This window comes from Diabrotica virgifera, chromosome 3, assembly GCF_917563875.1.
Source record: "Diabrotica virgifera virgifera chromosome 3, PGI_DIABVI_V3a".
NCBI classification, from domain to species: domain Eukaryota; kingdom Metazoa; phylum Arthropoda; class Insecta; order Coleoptera; family Chrysomelidae; genus Diabrotica; species Diabrotica virgifera.
The window spans coordinates 40,244,714-40,263,734 of NC_065445.1; the positions used below are offsets into that span (position 1 = coordinate 40,244,714).

The 19,021-nt window shown below is 32.7% G+C and overlaps 1 protein-coding gene across 2 annotated transcripts; it reads left to right on the plus strand.

The window, feature by feature from the left end:
- The first annotated feature begins 61 nt into the window (after positions 1-61).
- Positions 62-18,513, plus strand: LOC114328964 (cyclin-dependent kinase 1). 2 transcript variants are annotated; one of them, XM_028277960.2, is made up of 6 exons: positions 62-211; positions 295-461; positions 520-636; positions 5,871-6,075; positions 7,734-7,957; positions 17,278-18,513. In XM_028277960.2, exons 2-6 carry the CDS (start codon positions 328-330, stop codon positions 17,537-17,539), a joined length of 942 nt encoding a protein of 313 aa, XP_028133761.1. In that variant the 5' UTR covers positions 62-211; positions 295-327; the 3' UTR covers positions 17,540-18,513. The 2 variants fall into 2 exon arrangements, with proteins under 2 accessions (XP_028133761.1, XP_028133762.1); XM_028277961.2 differs by having other exon boundaries at positions 69-211; positions 306-461; positions 17,278-18,512.
- The last annotated feature ends 508 nt before the right edge of the window (positions 18,514-19,021 follow it).

Here is a 19,021-nt window from a genome sequence, read left to right on the forward strand (position 1 = left end):
TGATTTTACCAAAGTTTCTTTGCCAAATTTTCAATGACTAAATATTCAACACATTCGGTACCACGTGCCTGACACTTTAAGAAGAACATCTTGGAACGCCCTCTATTTTTTGATAGATTCGCGGTTTTCCGTTAACTTGGTTACTTGCTTGATTTACAAAAGTTCGTTGAGATAATTATATCACATCATCTAATATTTGGATTTTTTATTTGTAAGTATTTTTTACAAGGTTTGTAAAAGGATTCAAATTGTGAATTACTTAAACTTACTGTTTATCCATATCCAACTCATTAGGGCTGCTGAAGTTTTCAGGTGAGGTGAAAAAAGATGTCCACATCTAAGCCCAATATAACAGTCCACGATTTTCTGAAAATCGAAAAAATTGGAGAAGGCACATATGGAGTAGTCTACAAAGGCAAAAACAAGAAGACTGGCCAACTGGTAGCAATGAAAAGAATAAGGTAAAGTTTTTATAGTTACTGATCACCTGGTCCTTATATTATTCTTGAATATTAATAGATTAGAAGCAGAAGATGAAGGTGTTCCGTCAACGGCAATCCGAGAAATTTCTCTGTTAAAAGAACTGAGACATCCCAATGTGGTTTCCCTTGAAGATGTGATGATGGAAGAAAATAGGTAAGAAATATACAGTGGTACACACAAATATCATAGTAATTTTTTTTGTTAGCTCAGTTTCGTTAGTTTGAGTTGTAATGAGCATTTGATGAGTTCAGTAGTCAATAAAATCGCCTTACAAAATCTTATTTATTTGTTAGACGGGAAACCCCCTTTACAAAAAAATAATAGTATATTTTTTATTAAAGGCTATATCAAAACTAGTCTAAATAGCACCTTATTAAGAAACGCTTAAAAGATACATATAGGTACATATATACAGTTGAGTCCGCGAGTCTTTACCCGTGCGTCATTAATACCTGGCGAGATAAAACACATACTTTTTATCTAGCATTATTCTCTTCCATGCATGAAACTCATGACAAACCAGCTGCCGTTTGTTATTAAGTAACAACATGTTACAGTTGAGTCCACGAGTCTTTACCCGTGCGTCATTAATACCTGGCGAGATAAAACACATACTTTTTATCTAGCATCATTCTCTTCCATGCATGAAACTCATGACAAACCAGCTGCCGTTTGTTATTAAGTAAAAACACATGTTATTTTTATGAACCATCTAGACCCAGTGCATTGAAAAGAGATAGGTACAAAAAAATACGATTCGGTATGTTTTCATATTTTAAACACAATTTGTTTGACGTTTCTGCTTTGTTTACATTTGTGGCTGTCAGTCAATTGAATTTTTTGTGGTTTTTGTCGATTTTTTGCGTTTTGAAGTTTCTTTATATTACACAAACAGTTGTTTTCACAACTAATTTTATATTGGGCTTTGAAATATTAGGTAAACAATTATATTTTGCTAATTAATATTTAAAACATACAAAGCTAACGTCATTCACACAGTAAATGATTGTGTTTAGATTTCCATCAAAGAGAATAAAATAACAAAAGTAAAATATGTTATTGAATTTTTTTTATAAATTGTTTATTTATTTGTTAATCAATAATTATAAAAGAATAATTTATTCAGCTACTTCAAATATAGCTGTAATTCTGCACAAAAATTTTGAAGCAAAACTTACATTTGACATTCTATATATTTGATAACGTCAAATTTTATAATAAAGCCCGTAATCAGAACAGTAGCCACTTTCTGTTGTTGCGTGAAATAGATTTCCGACTTATTTCGTATGCTTTAAATGATGACGCACGGGTAAAGATTCGCGGACTCAACTGTATTTTTATGAACCATCTAGACTCAGTGCATTGAAAAGAGATAGGTACAAAAAAAGACGATTCGGTATGTTTTCATATTTTAAGCACAATTTGTTTGACGTTTCTGATTTGTTTAATTTTGTGGCTGTCAGTCAGTTGAACCTTTTGCGGTTTTTGTCGAATTTTTGCGTTTTGAAGTTTCTTTATATTACACAAACAGTTGTTTTCACAACTAATTTTATATTGGGCTTTGCAATTTTAAGGTAAATAATTATATTTAGGCAATTAATATTTAAAACATACAAAGCTAACGTCATTCACACAGTAAAGAAATGACTGTGTTTAGATTTCCGTCAAAGTGAATAAAATAACAAAAATAAAATATTTTATTGGATTTTTTTATAAATTGTTTATTTATTTATTAATCAATAATAATAAAATAATTTATTAAACTACTTCAAATGTAGCTGTAATTCTGCGCAAAAATTTTGAAGCAAAACTTACATTTGACATTCTATATATTTGATAACGTCAAATTTTACAATAAAACCCGTAATCGGAACAGTAGCCACTTTCTGTCAGTTGTTGTTGCGTGTAATAGATTTCCGACTTATTTCGTATGCTTTAAGTGATGACGCAAGGGTAAAGACTCGCGGACTCAACTGTCTACACATACAAAATTAACAAAAAGTTACTTAAATAATAAATCCATTAGGTATGTAAGTTATCACTAAACTGTATTCATTTTACAGATTCCCAACTGTAAACAAAAGCACATGGAAGCTAAACAGGGTCGTACTGAACTGAGGTGTATCATATATTTTACCGTGAGTGAATGAACCATTATGAAACTGTATTCTGTATATTTTTTATGTCCAGAAAAGGAAATAAAACTTTTTGAAACATCAATAAATTAAAATTTTGGGTTTTCTTACCTTTATAAAAGTGATTACCACAAGCTATTTTTACTTTTGAACAGTAAATACTTTGTTTTTGTATATTAAAAGTTCATTAAACAGACTACACACTATAAAACTTATAAAAAAAACTATAAAACATGACCAGTATTAATTAATAACTCAACAATAACTGCTGTAAAATACATATAACACAAACTAACACAAAATAATATTATCTTAAAAACCAACACCTTACATACGATTAGAATTTGCGGACTGACAAGTTTGGACCTGTAAAATGAGAATCCACCTGGTTTAGGGCAATAAATTACATTTAATAGCCTCTTGACGAATGAGAGGGCGAATAGTAACATGTGTGTTTGTTTATAGTTGGGAATTTGCTATATGAATGCACTTTAGTAAACTGGCACATATGTAATAGCAATATAACATTAAAATATTTCCAAAAGAGTTCTCTTAAATGACTGCAAAGAGTTCTTAAACACATTCAATCTATCTTCTCTTTTCATAAACTCTAGGGATCGATCCATGAATGAGTGTCTACCATAATTTGTTGCACGAAAGCCAATAAAAAATAAGTTATTTTATCGAAGCATTCTCTGTGGAACAGCAAATTTGATTTGTGAAAGAATTTCTGGACATGATATAATTCCATTCAATAGTTTGAAAACAAAGCAAATATCAAACATGGTTCTTTTCTTCTCCAATATATCCAGTTTAAGATCAGAAGTCAGAAATCATATTCAGATTGAACATATTATAATATAGTAGAAATTTATGGTGCACACTCTCCAGTAATGACTTATAGACATTATACTGAGGAGACCAGATAATTGACCCATATTCAAGCTGTGATCTGACCAACCCAACATAATATACTGTTTTCACTGCCTCCAAAGATATCCCTTTACAATTTCTTGGTCTAAAACCTAACATCCTGTTCGCTTTTACTGTTAATCTATCTATATGATCACTAAAATTCAGTTTGGTGTCAAATAGTATACCCAAGTCTTTAGCTACCTCATTTATTTTAAGGTTTTGCCCATTTATAGAATAAAATGATGGTATTGTTGCTAGACAGGTAAACTGTCATTGTATACTGGGTGTACGAATGAAACTATGTCTTTTTCTCAAAGTTTGCACCACCCTGTGGACTATTCTAGCATTTATATAATACTGAAATTAAAACCCAACTATAGCCTCAGGTCTTCTTAACATTCTGTTTTTAGATTCATTCGCTTATGTTGGATAATAAAAAAGTTAGGTCCTTTAACAACTGGCAATGTTCGTCATCAGTACAGGGTGATTCTAAATAAGTGCGACAAACTTTAAGGGGTAATTTTACATGAGAAAATAAGGACAGTTTGCTTTATCATCATATGTCTGCAACAGCTTCGTTTCCGAGATACGGGATGTTCAATTTTTTTTACAAGCTGATGATTTATTTATTGCTTTAAAACCAGTTGAGATATGCAAATAAAATTTGGTGGGTTTTAAGACGTAGTTATTGCACATTTTTTGACATACCACTAAGAATTTAATATTCACCAGTGGCGCGCAAACAGGTATTATGACCAATCATATTAACGCTTAAAGTTAAAGCTGTGGACCCCCATGTACTACTGTAGAGTTTATGTATTGTTGCATGTTTTTAGTTTTGCTGCTGTTTTTGTCAGGTGTTTTTTTAATGTAAGAATTCTGTCTAGAGTAAAGCCAAGGTATTTCAGGTGTTTATTGTGTTTCAATAGTTTGTTATTAAAATACACCTGTAATTCTGTGTTTGCCAGCCTGTTGTTGAGATGAAAAGTTGATACTTTGGTTTTTGTAGTATTTGGTTGTAATTTCCATTTCTTAAAGTATTCAATGAGAATGGATTAGATCATTCATGAGAGTCCTTTCTGTGTAGTTTCTAAAGATTGGTGGCTTGTTATAAGGGTCCAGTCTTCAGCATATCTAAACTTGCAAGATTCGGTTGTAGCAATATAGTGGCTGAAAAGTAAAAGGGCAAGTACAGAACCCTTTGGAAGGCCATTATTAAGTTTCACCTGTCTGATCATATTCTTTCCCATTATTACATCAGGTTAATTATCTTTCTGCAGGGGACAATACAGACCAATTTATATATTAATCCTTTCAAACAGTAACATATGCTGCTGTTAGATCTATGGATGCTGCGGCATCCATAGGTTTATGTTTCTTTTGAAAACTAGCTCCTACGAAAGTTGTTAGTAACAATACTATTTTTATTAATAAATTTTACTGCAAGGTTGTAATAGTCAATTATAAACAACGTTTTATTGCATTTGAATTTACAAACTAGAAGGCGGACAATATTTCTTTTGTCAGTACAAGTGGTACTGACAGCGTGACTCGAGTTTACTTGTTGAGAAATGCTTTGTATTGGTGGAGCGTAACATAAATACTTGTATACAAGTATGCCACACTGAAAGGGTTTAAAATGAAATAAATCGCTACACAAACTAAAATAAAAGTTTTATTTATAACTTTTCCTTAATTATCAAGAATCTTTTTACAGTTGTGCTAACATTGTTCTTCTTCATAAAGTTCCATCTCCTATCGGAAGCTGGATATCATAATGGCTATGGTCACTTTGTTGGCTGCTAGTCTGAATAGTTGTAATGATCTACAGTTAAACCATTCTTTAAGGTTCCTCAGCCAGGAGATGTGTCTTCTTCCTATGCTTCTTCTTCCTTGGTTCCTTCCTTGCATAATAATTCTCATCAACTCATATTTTTCTCCTCTGCTGATGTGACCTAAATATTCCAGTTTCCTTGTTTTTATACTGTTCATGATTTTTAACTTCTTATTTAAATGTTGTAGTACTTTAACATTGGTAATCCTTGGAACCCACTGAATTTTCAATACTCTTCTGTAACACCATATTTCAATGCTTTTATTTTTCTGGTATTCCTTTCTAACATTGTTCTGATATTCCTTAATTAGTTTTTTCTAGATAAAAGGCTCTTTTCTGGAGTATGCTTGTAATGTGCTTAGTATTTTTCACATTTATTATAAAAATCTTTGTCATTTAACTCTTCCATATTGTATTGTTGACATGGAATGGTAATTTGGTACACAAATAGTCAAACTATGACTGAAACATAAATTTAACTGATTTGTATTGATTTATTTTAGATTATATTTGATCTTTGAATTTCTTGCTATGGATTTGAAAAAATATTTAGATAAACTACCATCTGGTACTACCATGGATCCAAAATTAGTCAAGAGTTATCTGTATCAAATAAACGAAGCTTTATTATTCTGTCATCAGAGACGAGTTCTTCACAGAGACATGAAACCACAAAATTTGCTTATTAATAGAGATGGACAAATAAAGGTGAGTAACTTTTTTGTGGAGAAAACATTTTTCTGTTACACATGAGGCAGTAATAGACCATTCCATGTCAGTTTGTTCATATTATTTCAGATATTTAGTTTTTAGTAGCTATATTTCTTTCTTCTTTTTTTTTTATATAAACTCATTTCAATGGTGCCAGGTATGTAATAATTTAAAAATAAATCAAACAGTGATTTTTGAAAAGACTTCGACCTTTTGAAAAGTATCGTTCTTCAGGAACATCGGTAGTGATTTTTATAAGAAAGAACATTTGGAAAGTATGTGTGTGCCTGACTAAAAATTGGACTTGTATAACTGTTAGTAAAACAGTTATGTGAACAACTAGAAGAATGGGATGCAGACTGCAGCGGGTCCAAGAAGATCGTTCAAGAATGACTGACGGATGTTCTCAACATGGAAATGACACAGACATTCCATTTTCAGTCAGCAGAAGAAGCAGTTTTAACAAAAATTCTTCTTTCTTTTGTGTAGACATGACTGTCTGTTTTTCAATGTGCTTCCAGTAAGTTTGTCATTCCATCGTTTTCGTGGTCACTGTCACTAACAAAAATTGAAGAAATTTAAAAAAAATAATCATGACAAATTCGAAAATGTTTCTCAAATGATTTAATTAATAAATTTTTGAAAATGCTTCCTGAAGTTTCAATGAAACTTGTCACATAATTAAAGAAGTAGAAGAAAATATAAATGTAAAGCTGAATAATGAGACCATTACACAAGTAGAGGACTTCAAGTATCTAGGATCAACAATGAATGGGCAAGGAAATATAGAACCAGAAATAAACAGCAGGGTAATGAGTGCAACAAAATTATACTATGCACTAAATAAGAGTTTTATTAGGAAGAAAGAATTAAGCCTAAAATCAAAAATGAAAGTATTTCAAACTGTATACGAGCCGGTGCTACTCTACGGTAGTGAAACGTGGACAGTGAACGACAACTTCAGTAGTAAAATTCAAGCATCTGAAATGTGATATTTACGTGCGGTATCCGGGGTGACCAGATGTGATCGTATAAGAACTGAAGACATACGTGAAAGATGCGGTGTTGGAAGCACCTTAGACAGACTTGAAACGAAACAGTTATCGTGGTTCGGACATATGGCGAGAATGAGTGAAGGTAGAACTGTAAAGAGGGTATGGAAAGCGGCATCTGACAACAAACGACGAAGAGGCAGGCCAGCAAGAACGTGGAATGCAAATATTGGAAAGTCTTGCGTAAAAAGAAATATTGGGTGGAGAGAAGCAGAAAGACTAGCTACTGACCGAAAGGTATGGAAACGTCTGATTTCTCCACTTACCTCGACACCGTAAGGTACAAGAGGACCGCTTAAGTAAGTAAGTAAGTAAGATAACCAATACGAAAGTTGTTCTACCACCAACCACCAATTAATGCAATAGTTTTAAATAAAGCACTGAAAAATTAATAGATACGTAGGGAAAGACTATAGAATATTCTAGACAATTTAGCGTTATTCTCCATGGTCTGTCTAAATTATAATCTGGCAATCACAGAAAAGTGTTGTTTTCTGTTTAACCTGAGTACAAAGAATATTCCATTTTTTTAATGGATAAAGTTATGCTTTTATGTAATATTTCTGATCAATTGACTTCAAAGTTAATAAAAAATAATAATAGGTTGCAGATTTTGGTCTTGGGCGTGCCTTTGGAGTCCCAGTAAGAGTTTACACACATGAAGTTGTTACATTATGGTACAGAGCACCTGAAGTACTTTTGGGATCTTCAAGGTATACTTGTCCTATCGATATCTGGTCCATGGGATGCATTTTTGCAGAAATGGCTACCAAAAAACCTTTGTTCCAGGGAGATTCAGAAATTGATCAGCTCTTCAGAATATTCAGGTATTTAGATAAGTTCATTATCATACCAGTCTTTTTGATGCAATATTACACGAGAAAAACAGAAAATCAAAACTATATTACTTTAAATTTGGGCAAAAACCATTAGCTCAGCAGGTTAAAAACAAAACCAAAAAGAACTGATGATTGTTGTTTTTTAGGTATTTGGTTTCAATCTTTTCTTTATGAGATTCAAACCCAGAAGACAATATTTTTGGAAAGTTACCATATAACCTAAGTAATCAATTTTAGAATTTTTTACTGATTTTATTAACATCATTAGTCTAATATTTGTTTTGGTATAGCTAACTTTAACATTTGAATAACTTAACATTTCAATAATTGTTGATTTTGCTTACAATAAATTATAGCGATAAAGTGTAGCAACAGTAATATTAGCAGTAGCAGTGATCAACACTGGATACAGTTTAATATTATTCAAATAAAATAATTAACCATCTACTACTAATGTCTACAGGGTTGGTCATAAGGAATGACACTACTCCACCACTCCTATCGGAGATTGGATATCATAATGGCTAATTTAACTTTATTAACTGTTTTTCTAAAAAGTTCACCTGATCTTTAGCTACACCAACCATTCACGCAAGTTCAGTAGCCAGTAGTGATGTTGAAAAAGTAACTATTCGTTACAAAGTACTTGTTACTTACTAATACCGAAAGTAATGATTACTATACAGAGAGGCAAATCGTTACTTTGATTAATCGGATTACTGTGTTACTTCGTACCAATTGTATCAGAGCGAGTAACGACTATCGTATCTACTTTGATTACTCTTATTACTTCGTTACTTCATACAATCGTATTAGAGTGAGTAATGACTATTGTATCTACATACTTTGATTACTTTGATTACTTCGTACCAATCATATCAGAGCGAGTAACGACTATTGTATCTACTTTGATTACTTTGATTACTCTGATTACTTCATACCAATCATATCAGAGCGAGTACCGACTATTGTATCTACTTTGATTACTTCCTACTTCGCGAAGATCAGTATTATATCGGAATACCTATACAAAATACCTACCTACTGAGAAATACGATTCTCGATATGATTACCGGTACTCAAATACAAAAGTAACAAAAGTCATCATAGTAATCAAAGTAACGAATACTGTAAATGATTACTTTATACAAAAGTAACGATTTGTAACGAATACTCGAAAGTAACTATAATCAACATCACTAGTAGCCAGGATATTTTTGTTCAGTCTACACTACTTATTTTTTTCTTTATTTTGCTTGAATTTTATTTATTTAACATTAAAATTTTCCAGTATTGTCATCTTCCCTCTGATTTGAAAATAAATCCTCTATTCAAAAATTGACCCATGAGTTCTTTGAAATATTTTCTGTAGAAGAGTGAAAATTATTGAAGATGATTTCATTTTATACAAGTTTATAATATTCCTTCGAAATCTTGCCTGTTTTTCTGACTGATAGAAATTGAGTTTTGCTTCTAATCTGTTTGCAATATTCGAGTAAATATTCTTGTATATGTGGTTTAGCAAGCCATAGAATCATGTATTATTAATTTAGGTAAAGATCCTGATAGCGAATTCTCAGACTCATACACTTGACGATAGTGATGAGGACTTCATTTAACTTCAATTTATATTTTTTATTTTTGTTTGCTTCTAGCTTGTTTAGATTATTTCTATAGTTTAAAGAATTCATATTATCCAAACTCTAAACCTTATTAAATATCCATTTAAAATTAGAAAAATCAAATGCAATTTGTTATACAATCATTATTTTGCAAAAAAATGATTCATGTCAACAACATTTCTGTACATACAAAGAAATTGATCAATATTTGTAGTGGTAACCCTGTAATTTAAGCCACAAATGAATTCTGTATCCCTCCTCCGGTTTGCGCGCAGCTCACGTCTATGGCTATTCTGGGCGTACTATACACAATTTAGATCTTTATCCTCGTATTTATCATACTGTATACAGAGTGAGTGTAATTTGGAATAAATTCAATAGTTCAAATACTAATTGTTTTTTTGAAAAATGCTTAGACCTCTCGATTAGTATTTCAAATCGAAATTTTTTACATTCAATAATAATGTATACAGGGTGTCCCAATTTACACTGTCATTTTGATAGCTATTTTGATAGGGTGTGTAAAGTTATACATAACTGCAAAATATCAAATTTTTATTCTCTACCATTTACAAGATATTAAAAAATAATAACAAAATTATGAAAAACAATAGTCTGTAATTTGGAATAAATTCAATAGTTCAAACACTAATTGAATCGCTTATTTCAGAAACAACCTAAGTCACATTTTGGTGATTTTGAGTTTATTATTTATGCAGCAAAAACCAACAGAGTTGTTTTTTCTCTCAGAGACACACAGAATGTAAATGATGGTATGAGCAGTGTCAGATTTCTGGGTGTATTATTAGATCCCAAGCTTCAATGGGGTGAACATATCAACAGTCTAAGTAAAAAGCTAGCAAAAAATCTGTTTGTACTCAGGAATCTGGCATCTAATGTTTCACATAAAGTCTTAATAACAGTGTACCATGCAATTTTTCAGTCTCATCTAGCCTATGCCATTTTAGTCTGGGGTCATTCAGCAGAAATGTTGACAGTCTTTGGTTGGCAGCGTAAGGCAGTTAGAGTTCTTGCTGGTCTTTGGTATAGGGATGATTGTAGGCAAGCATATAGGTCCCTAAGAATTCTCACTGTTCCATCTCTATATATACTTGAGAACCTAATGTTTATCAAGAGAGGAGGGGCGCACTTTGAAACCCATGAGAACATACACCAATATGACACCCGATATAAACACCATCTCGTGCCAGCCTACTGGAGATTGAGGAGGTGTCAAACTGGGCCAGGATACTGGGCTATTAAATTTTTCAACAAACTTCCAGATAGTTTAAAGTGTCTTCCATTAAATCAATTTAAGAGTACAATTAAAGATATTTTGTTAGAAAATGTTTTTTATAGTAATGAGGAATTTCTTGCATTTAAATTTTAGGATTTTATGACTTTAAGCAATGTCCATTGTTAATGTAATCAAATTTAATGTGATTTTAATGTTAGTATTTAACCCATTAACCGCCAAGCAAAGAAATACTGCAATAATATGTAATATATTTGATTAACTGGAGTAAAATAAACTTAAACATTCGTAAAAAATTTTTTTTACACTTTGATAATGGCAGGTGTCACAACAACAAAATGGTTCGTTTTCGAACCTTTGGCGGAAATGAGATATAAAAATTGAAATACACAATTTTATTTGTTGTGAAAAGTCTCAAAACATTTAGAGTGTAAATGGACCTGGAAGTTTTCATAAACAAAAATAATATGGTTAGAACATTGCCTACACCTTCTTCAGCTTCTTTGTCAAAAACGAAGTCGAACGGCCCTCTATCCTTTTTAGAAATTATTTTAGATATTTCAAGTTTACACTTTCCAATCCTGTATCTTGCACTGTGCCAGTTGCATAAATTCGACAAATCGACATATTGTCTACTGTCTACAACACTACACAAACTCCCTTATGGAGCCGCCCCCTCCCCCACCCTAGATTATAACAAAACTGAATACCAGAATACCCGTCTTTCTAAAGGTACGTATCCACTATATTCGTAACATTGGACCACCGAGGCACTGCCGCACGGTCGTTGGCGCACTGTTGCACGGCCCGGGAGCGCCAACCATCCACTATGTTCACGAACCTCTTGCACTCCGCGCTCCCTGCAACTGCTCCAATCGATACGGTATGCGTTCCCCTACATATAAACCGACACCAATTGGAACGCCGAGGCGGAGCGCGCACTGTTGGACGGTCCGGGAGTGCCTACCATTCACTATGTTTACAAACCTCTTGCGCTCCGCGCTCCCTGCAACTGCTCCCATCTACATGCATGCGCTCCTCTACATATAAACCGCCACCTATTGGACCGTTGAGGCGGAGCGCACACTGTTGCATGGTCCGAGAGCGCCAACCATCCACTATGTTCACGAACTGCTTGCGCTCCGCGCTCCCTGCAACTGCTCCAATCGATACGGTATGCGCTCCCTTACATATAAACCACCCCAGATTGGAGCGCCGAGGCAGAGTGCGCACAATTGCACAGCCCGGGAGCGCCAAACGTGTCCACTATGTGGAGCAGTTGCAGGAGCTCGGAGTGCAAGCATAGTGGATACGTGTTTTTACACATAATAAAGAAATATCCCAACAAATTACTGCCTGTGCATCACCTTGAACTTATTCCTGATCAGACAGGATTATATGTCGACTTCCGCCAATGGTTCGTTATCGAACCATTATTTTCAAACACGAGATTTGATGACTCAGAAATTATTTTTTTTGTATTTTTATAGCAATTGTTGTACAAATAGGTTAAAAAAATAATGTTTTAATTTATTTGACCACAAAAGTGTTATGCCGATAAAATTACTACAGTAAAAATAAAGTTGCGTCGAAGGATTGAAAATGTCGGACATTTAGAAAATATTTTTATGATGAAAGCATGAGTTTGGAAATTAAACAAAATTAAATTTAGTTACACTTATATCTTCTGGTTGCTTAAAAAATACAAAGATTTAAAAAAAATTAACGAATTGCCAAAAAAAAATTCTACAAAAAAATGGTGCGTTTTCGCACCTTTGGCGCTAAATGGGTTAATGTTATTAATACTCTTAGTCGTATTGTGCATCTTTTTAATTTGTATTGCGTCCAAATCTTTGTGTAATTTTATTTGACATGTGTTAAACACTTGTGTTATTGACATGAATAAACGAATCTGAATCTGAATATTAAACCAACATTATATTTATGTGCGTTACACACAATATAATGCAGAATACACCTAAGTCCCGTAAGCATAGTTGATTTTATAACGATTTAAAATATTCATATATATTTTTGAAACCACCTTAGTCCCACAGAAAAACATGTTAGTGTAATTCGCAAAATTAAATTCCGAGAGAGGGCGCTCAAAATTTCAAAGATGGACAATAACTCTAGGAAAATAATTCATTTTGTCATTTGACCTCACAGTTCTAAAATGTTAAATTAAAATCATTTACACAAGTGTTTTGCCAAAATAACCACTAAGTTTTGCCACTATGACATCTTAGAAGTTAAAGACGACTCAAAATTATGTTTCATCTGTATGCATTCATTAAAATTTGATGCTAACTACTGATATGTTTTTACCTTTTTTTCATAAAAAAATCTGGCCCCCCGATAATCTCACAGCATTTTAAAAATTATTAGTCTATCTTAGAATTTCTAATTTTGTTTTTAATTTAATTAATAGGTACACTACAATTTATTTTAGACCAACAGATAACAATTTTTAATTAAATAAAAACTGGAAACTAAGTAGGTGAATTTATTTTATAATGAATGTGTTCTGGAAATAACAAGGTGGTCGGAATATTTTGCATAACAATGTACATTCTATGTACAGAATATATACTACATTTTATTTATTTATTTAATTTTGCAGTTGCTTAAACATTAAAAAATACTACGTTTAATCTTCTTCTTAACTTGCCCTATCAAGTCCCCTTGACGTTGGCGATTAACATGGCGAAACTGTCTCTGTCTCGAGCTATTCTAAATAGGTGTTCTGCTTTCTTTATTCCTGTCCACTCCCGGATATTCTTCAACCAAGAGGCCTGCTTTCTACCAATTCCTCTGCGTCCTTCGATTTTACCCATCATAATAAGTTGAAGAATATTATACCGGTCTCCCCTTACTACGTGTCCAAAATAGGCCATCTTTCTATATTTGATGTTATCAAGCAGCTCACGGGTAGCATTTGCTCTCTTAAGGACTGCCACATTTGTCAGCATAGCCGTCCATGGTATTTTTAGAATACGTCTGTGCAGCCACATTTCAAAGGCCTCCAAACGGTTAATGGTGGATATTTTTAATGTTCATGCTTCGACACCATACAAGAGGACTGACCAAATGTAGCATTTAATCATGCGCTTTCGAAGTTGAAGTTGCAAGGTATCATTACAGAAGAATGACCTCATTTTTAAAAATGTCGTGCGGGCTATCTCGATTCTACATTTTATCTCTTTATCTGGATCTAGTTGTTCAGTAATATGGCAACCAAGATATTTAAAACTGGGTACTCTTTGAATCATATGACCATCAACATATAACCGTGAATCTTGATGGGCCAAACGGCTAAATACCATGTACTTTGTTTTTGAACAGTTTATATTTAGGCCAAACTCTCTTCCCACTCTGTCAATGGCATTTAAAAGGTGTTGTAATCCATTCATATCATCACTTAAATTAACTGTATCGTCTGCATATCTGATTGTATTTATCAGAATTCCATTAACCTTCACACCCCATTCCAAATTATGCAGCGCTTCCTTAAATATTCTATCTGAATACAAATTGAACAACAGTGGGGACAGTATACAACCCTGTCTGACGCCTCTTTGTATTTTGCATATTTCTGTTGATTTTCCATTTATGCAAGCTGTCGCTGTTTGACGCCAGTATAATTTTTTTATGATTCGTACATCTTGACTATCAACTCCTTTATCCTTTAGTATTTTAATTAATTTGTGATGTTGTACTCGATCAAAGGCCTTCTCATAGTCAATAAATACAGAAAAGACGTCTTTCCTTTGATCTCGGCATTTCTGCAATAACACATTTAGTGCAAAGAGTGCGTCCCGGGTTCCCAGTCCATTTCTGAAGCCAAATTGTGTTTCATCCTGGTCTTCTTCACATTTATCTCTGATTCTACTGTGGATGATACGTAGAAAGATTTTCAAGGTGTGGCTCATAAGGCTTATCATTCTATAGTCGCTACAGTTTTTCGGACGTTGTTTTTTTGGTAGGGTTATGAATTCGGACTTTAACCAATCTTCAGGGATATCACCAGTCGAATAAACATCATTGAAAAGTTTGACTAGTATTCCAATGTTTTCCTCATTTATGAGCTTTAACATTTCTGTAGGTATGTTGTCGGGACCAACGGCTTTATTGTTTTTTGCCAATTTTATAGCATGTTGTATTTCTGGTTTTAGTATTTCTGGTCCTTCACCTTCATCTAAAGTGTCCAGTTCTTCGGGTCTATCATCATTATACAGTTCATTTATATAATTATACCAGGTAGTTCGGATTTCGTGTTCGTCTATTATCATTTTTCCCGACGAATCGGTTATAGTATGTGGAGTTTTCTTATAATAAAGACCAGCTACTTCTCTAACTTTTTTAAACATATTAAACATATCATGTTTTTTATTCAACTTTTCTAATTCCTTGCATTTATCCTCCATCCATTTTTCTTTAGCTACCTTTATTTTTTGTTTAATTAGTTTTTGTTTTTCTTTGTATTCTGTTTTGTTATCTTTCAGTTTTCTTCTCTGCTCCATCAATTCCAGGATTTCATCAGTCATCCATTGTTGTTTTTTGTGCCTCTGCATCGTTGTTGTATATTTTTCCATTACTTTCCAGGTAAGATCTTTAAACGTGTTCCATATTTCTGTATTGTTTTCATTTGTTGAATTCTTTAGCTGCTTATTCAGGTCATTTTCTATTAGCGTTTTGTTGGATGCTGATATATGTAATTTTGGTGTTTTGGGGTTTTCTTCGACTTTTTTGAGCTTCACTTGGATGTCAGCTATTAGAGGGTTATGGTCTGAACCGATATCTGCACCAGGATATGTCGTTGATCTCTTGACACCATTCTTAAATCTCTTGTTTACTAGAATATAATCTATCTGATTTCTAATTATATGAAGCGAGTTATCTCCTGGTCCCTTCCATGTATATAATCTTCTTTTGTGTAATTTGAACCATGTATTTGCGATTATCATGTCATGTTCTTGACAGAACTGGTATAATCTATCGCCTCTTTCATTGCTCTCCCCTAGTCCATATCCACCTATCAGGTCAGATCTTCGTCCTTGACCAATTTTCGCGTTAAAATCTCCAATAATATATGTGATTTCGTTCCTTTTTAGATTGTTAAGTGTCTGTTTTAATTGACTATAGAATGATTCAACATCATTGTCATATTTCTTTTCTGAAGTAGGGGCATATATCTGGATAACATTGACATTAAATGGTTTACTATTTAATTGGAGTATCGCTAGTCTGTCATTTACAGGTACAAATTTTTTTACATATTTCTTGAATTTAGATGTTATAAATATGCCAACTCCATTCCTATGATGTACGTCATCTTCTACACTTCCAGAATAGTATAGTGTGCCTTCATTTTGTTCACATGTTCCCGCTCCAGTTACGTTTAATACAAACGTTAAATTAACAAAATGTGTGATTTGGCATTGGATAGTTTAGGTCATTACGTAGACTATAATAGGAATGAATACTGAGGAACACTGCAATAGTTTTTTTAAGTGGAAATCATTGTTAATTACAACATAAACTGACCGCAAATATGTACACAAATTAATGGCAAAGTCAATGTTTTCCTAGAGTTAATGCTTTTCAAATTCGCCACCAGGCGTCACCCACTTTGCGGTTCCTCGCCAATAAACTCAAAATCGCTAAAATGTGACTTAGGTTGTTTCTGAAATAAGCGATTCAATTGTTTTTTTGAAATATGCTCAGACCTGTCGATTAATAGTTCAAATCGCAATTTTTTACATACAATAATCATGTATACAGGGTGTCCCAATTTAGAGATATGACGTCATCATTGATTTTTTAAATGGCAACACTGGCATTTTGTTAGCTTTTTTGATAGAGTGTGTAAAGTTATACATAACTGCAAAAATCAAATTTTTATCCCTGCCATATAGAAGATAATAAAAAGTAACAAAGTTATGAAAAACAAGTAATCAAATAATTGAATTTAATTATTTCAATTAAGCAAATGCTCATAAAGTTGCCCATTGACTGTTTGACAATATCTTAGAATATCCTTAAAATGGGACAACATTATGATCATTAGTTTAATTGAAATAATTAAATTCAATTATCTGATTACTTGTTTTTCATAACTTTGTTACTTTTTATTATCTTCTAAATGGCAGGGATAAAAATTTGATATTTTGCAGTTATGTATAACTTTACACACTCTATCAAAAAAGCTATCAAAATGCCAGTGTTGCCATTTAAAAAAATCAATGATGACGTCATATCTCTAAATTGGGACACACTGTATACAATATTATTGTATGTAAAAAATTTCGATTTGAAATACTAATTGACAAGTCTGAGCATTTTTCACAATAACAATTAGTATTTGAACTATTGAATTTATTCCAAATTACAGACTCACTCTTTATATTGTATAAATATTGTTTTTCTAGGATTCTCAGAACACCTACCGATGATATCTGGCCAGAAGTTTCTTCTTTTCCGAACTACAAAGCTACATTCCCAAACTGGGTTAACTTTAACCTGGCTAGTCAAGTTAAAAGCTTAGACGACGACGGTAAAAATTTATTACAAGAAATGCTGGTCTATAATCCAGCGAATAGGATAAGTGCAAAACAAATCGCTAGACATCCGTACTTCCAAAATCTTGATTTAACTATAAAACCAGTAATCCCAGAAGACGACAAAAAGTAACCATCTAATATGTAAATTTTTTATAATGCTGGCTTTTATTTTAGCATCTCAATATTACAGGGATTACATGCTTATTGAACATTTATTTTTTATACGGATGATGATTTATGACTTGTTTAAACAATTGATCATTTCGTGAATGCATTATTTTCTTTTAGTTTTTGAAAACTATTTAAAACAATTGTTTATAAATAACATACTTTCAAAATGAAGGTCAGCATCATTCTATTCCAGACCAAACAACTATTTATTTATTTTTTTTTTTTCGATTATATTCTGGATGAATATTTTGGTTACTTTTTGCAAATTGCCACGGCAGTTTTTGTTTTCTTGCTTAAATCGAATGATAGTAGCGGAATTATATATTTTTTATTTTTGTACTCTGTGTAGTAAAAGGTGTGTTGATTTAAGCGCAATAACAAATCTGCCATAAAAATATTTCGTTTAAAATAATTAGCAGCTGTTCGCTTTTATCGGTTTGAAGTAAACCATTTTTGCTATTATAAAGATTTTAACAGTAAGATTCATAAGCTATATACAGGGTGAGTGGGGAAGAACGCGCCAAACTTTAAGGCTGTAAAATCTGTATAATATACGTAAAAATAATCAAAAACAACTCATATGTTGTTATTCGATTTTCATTTGTTTCCGAGATATGGGATGTTAAAATTTTTCTTACAAACTGACGATTTATCTATTGCTATGAAACCGGTTGAGGTGTGCAAATGAAATTTGGTGGGTTTTAAGACATAGTTATTGCGCATATTTGACACACAATTAAGAATTTTATATTCACCATTGGCGCGCGTATGGATGTGTCCGAAATTTTTTAGAGAAAAAAAATAGTACGCTACTGAGATATTTCAAATTAAAAATTAATTTTCAATTCCCTGTTCAATTTCTGACAAACCATCTATCTTCATAAAAAATACCAAGTTTCTTGTAAAAGGTATATATTAAAATACCCTAAATAAGGGTCACAATACAAAACGTTTTCGGATTAAGGAATCCATCATCAGTGTTTAAAAGCCAAAATTTGCATGCCTGAGCCACCAAAATGTATCGGATAAAAACCCTTTAAATGTAAATAATAAGGATGTTTTACATATTTATATAAAATTCATTGGATGGTATAGATAAACCTGGATGTTACCCAGGGCAACACAGGACTCTCTCCACGTGGTTGGAACTTTTTTTGGAGAAAACCTCACATATTGGATTTCAATGGCCAACTATTGGCCAACAGTTGGCCATTGAAATCCAATATGTGAGGTTTTCTCCAAAAAAAGTTCCAACCACGTGGAGAGAGTCCTGTGTTGCCCTGGGTAACATCCAGGTTTATCTATACCATCCAATGAATTTTATATAAATATGTAAAACATCCTTATTATTTACATTTAAAGGGTTTTTATCCGATACATTTTGGTGGCTCAGGCATGCAAATTTTGGCTTTTAAACACTGATGATGGATTCCTTAATCCG

Coding starts and splice junctions, on each gene's coding strand:
- LOC114328964 (XM_028277960.2), top strand. CDS start 328: ATGTCCACATCTAAGCCCAATATAACAGTCCACGATTTTCTGAAAATC. Junction 637..5,870: donor GTGATGATGGAAGAAAATAG/GTAAGAAATATA, acceptor GATTTATTTTAG/ATTATATTTGATCTTTGAAT. Junction 7,958..17,277: donor CAGCTCTTCAGAATATTCAG/GTATTTAGATAA, acceptor TTGTTTTTCTAG/GATTCTCAGAACACCTACCG.